This window comes from Limulus polyphemus, unplaced genomic scaffold (genome assembly GCF_000517525.1).
Source record: "Limulus polyphemus unplaced genomic scaffold, Limulus_polyphemus-2.1.2 Scaffold2733, whole genome shotgun sequence".
Classification (NCBI taxonomy): Eukaryota; Metazoa; Arthropoda; class Merostomata; order Xiphosura; family Limulidae; genus Limulus; species Limulus polyphemus.
The window spans coordinates 53,477-56,750 of record NW_013668343.1 but is presented as its reverse complement, the minus strand read 5'-3'; the positions used below and the strand labels follow the sequence as shown (position 1 = coordinate 56,750).

Sequence of the window (3,274 nt, the reverse complement as noted above, 5' to 3'; positions counted from 1 at the left end):
ATGGTTGCCCCCCTCCTCTCCCCTCCACACGACATTCACAATAGTGAAGTCAGACATTGTTGCCCCACTCCTCTCCCCTCCACACGACATTCACAATAGTGAAGTCAGACATTGTTGCCCCACTCCTCATCCCCTCCACACGACATTCACAATAGTGAAGTCAGACATTGTTGCCCCCACTCCTCTCCCCTCCACACGACATTCACAATAATGAAGTCAGACATTTTTGCCCCCCACCCTCTGCATCTTGGTCTAAAATCCTGCACATGATCAAAAATTAATACAAAGCTAAACATAGCAAAATGTATATATATATTCGGTGCTTGTTAGTACCAGTACCTGAAGGCGCATGTGTGTATTGAACGATATGCCACCTGAACAGTGACATGTGGCAAACGCAATACAGATCTGAAATCCTTTTTTATATACCCTCATGAACTAGTTATAATTTTTACATCTGTGATTTGACATGACTTTTACATGATTCTACATCTAGAACCAACTTCTGTATTGAAACAACGAAGCGTTTAGCACACGTGTATCTTGCATTATATCAGAAAAGCTAGGTAGAGGGTTCACATTGTTGGATTTAGTCGGGTGACGTAATACTACTATACAATGTAAGCTAGGTAGAGGGTTGGCTTTAGTCGGGTGACGTAATACTACTATACAATGAAAGCTGGGTAGAGGGTTCACATTGTTGGCTTTAGTCGGGTGACGTAATACTACCATACAATGAAAGCTTGGTAGAGGGTTCACGTTGTTGGATTTAGTCGGGTGACGTAATACCATACAATGAAAGCTGGGTAGAGGGTTCACATTGTTGGATTTAGTCGGGTGACGTAATACTACCATACAATGAAAGCTGGGTAGAGGGTTCACATTGTTGGATTTAGTCGGGTGACGTAATACTACTATACAACGAAAGCTAGGTAGAGGGTTCACATTGTTGGATTTAGTCGGGTGATGTAATACTACCATACAATGAAAGCTGGGTAGAGGGTTCACATTGTTGGATTTAGTTACAACGGAAACCACAATCAGCGAGTTATTGCAACTAGATAGCGAATCTATTACACTAGTTTCGTATGTTTTTCACTTCATTCCAGGCCAGTCGTGGCCCAGTGATTAGCGCGCCGGACTGTGGATCCGACGGTTGCGTCCCGTTATCGCCAAAAATAAATAAAATCCGAAAAAATTGCGATATTTGTTTTTGAGTAATGGATGCCTTATAAATTAACGTTAAAACCCCCACTATTCTGACAGAAAAGAACATTCCAAGAGCTGGTGGTGGATGCCCCCCCCCTCCCTCTCTCTCTACTCTATAACTTTAAAATTAGGAACGGCTAATGTAGATAGCTCCTCGGTAGCTTTGCACGGATATCCGAAAACAAATTTCATGTTTTTTGTTTTTCACTGCAATAAATAATCCAGTGTGTGTGATTCACGTGCTTCATAATTTACTGTTTTTTTTCTCTCTCTCTCTCCATTACAAATTTTGTAATTTCTTGTAAATAATCCAGTCTATGATTCACTTGCTTGATAATTTACTGTTTTTTTTATCTCTCTCTCCATTACAAATTTTGTAATTTCTTGTAAATAATCCAGTCTATGATTCACGTGCTTGATAATTTACTGTTTTTTTCCTCTCTCTTCATTACAAATTCTGTAATTTGTTGGACGACTGAAGTTATTTTGTTCTGTTCGTCTTGATTTATCCTTCGAAATTCTCGTCCATACCTACATAGAATAAAAGTCTGTAAGTAACCAAAACTACGTAATTTAACGTCTCTGTTCACGTTTTTCCGATTTTCACAGAAATCCGCCTTGGTGGAACAGACGAAGCCGTCTGGAGAGGACTTTATGTGGAGTGACGGCAGTATCCCTCGTCATGTTTCTGGCTATGGCTGTAGCCTTGGCTGTTGTTGGTTTCCAGTACCAAAGAAACGTGGGTAAGTTCACTTAATTATCAACTTGATTTAGCAGGGAGTGGCTGTTGGTTGTTGTGGAGTTTTGGTAAGTTGGTTTGGCAGGGAGTGGCTGTTGGTTGTTGTGGAGTTTTGGTAAGTTGGTTTGGCAGGGAGTGGCTGTTTGATGTTGTGGAGTTTTGGTAAGTTGGTTTGGCTGTTAGTATTAATCCTATCTCACCACCAAGATATTGTCCATCCTCAAGTGGCTCAGCGGTAAGCTTACAGCACTAAATATCGGGTACCCATGATGGGCAGAACACAGATAGTACATCGTGTAACTTTGGACATAACAACAAGAGTAATCAGAGATTCCATACCCTCGCCTCGTCATCAATTTTTGGTTTCAATGTGCTCCTGAAATTATATCTGATCATATTTGGGGAGGACTGTCCTATGGGGACACACCATCTCCTGTAAAAAAAATCACTTAAATCGGCTTATTATTTTTTAGATATACATACATACGGACCCAAATGCAATACCCCCCACTTCTGGGCAAGGGTAATAATCAAACAAAACATCCCAAAAAATAATCAGTATTATCTTATCTTTCACTAATGTTAAAACATGAGGTTAAAAATTCCTCTCGGGATAACCTCAAATCTCTATTGGTTGTTCGACATGTACTTGATTAGAGAAAGCTATACCTGTTACCTATCTGACCATTACTGCCCTGTAGTTGATTGCGTGTTTATATTTATTTCAAAACACAGAAATTAGCCACATTTCATTTTTTTACGCTCACTATCTCAACGTGTTTCCTTTTCTAATTTTCACTCAGATTTCTTGCATATCCATTGTTAAAATTTACGTATTAATTTTAATAAAGTTTAAATAAAGGGGAAGAAAAAATGTAATATTTGATTCCGGTTCTGTCAGTTTTTACCTTAACGTAAACTACACGGGATCGGATATTCTTCACATGGCCAGGTAGTTAGGGCGCTCGACTCGCAGTCTGCAGGTTCGAATCCCCGTCCCACCAAATATGCTCGTCCTTTCAGCTGTGGGGGCGTTATAATGTGACAGTCAATCCCACTGTTCGTCGATAAAGGAATAGCGTAAGAGTTGGTTCTGGGTGGTCTTTAACTGCTAAATTAGGGAAGGCTAGCACAGATAGCCCTCGTGTAGCTTTTCGCGAAATTCAACAACAAAGTTGGCGGTGGGTGGTATTGACTAGCTGCCTTCCCTCTAGTCTTTAACTGCTAAATTAGGGAAGGCTAGCACAGATAGCCCTCGTGTAGCTTTTCGCGAAATTCAACAACAAAGTTGGCGGTGGGTGGTATTGACTAGCTGCCTTCCCTCTA

The 3,274-nt window shown here is 40.5% G+C and overlaps 1 protein-coding gene across 1 annotated transcript in view; it reads left to right on the top strand.

Annotated features, from left to right (window-relative positions):
* The window catches only part of LOC111087843 (membrane metallo-endopeptidase-like 1), a 62,307-nt gene that overhangs the window by 55,204 nt on the left and 3,829 nt on the right, over positions 1-3,274 (top strand). Inside the window, exon 2 of the mRNA XM_022395962.1 lies at positions 1,819-1,952. Within this exon, the coding sequence (XP_022251670.1) occupies positions 1,819-1,952 (134 nt within the window). The remainder of the gene's footprint in view (positions 1-1,818; positions 1,953-3,274) is intronic.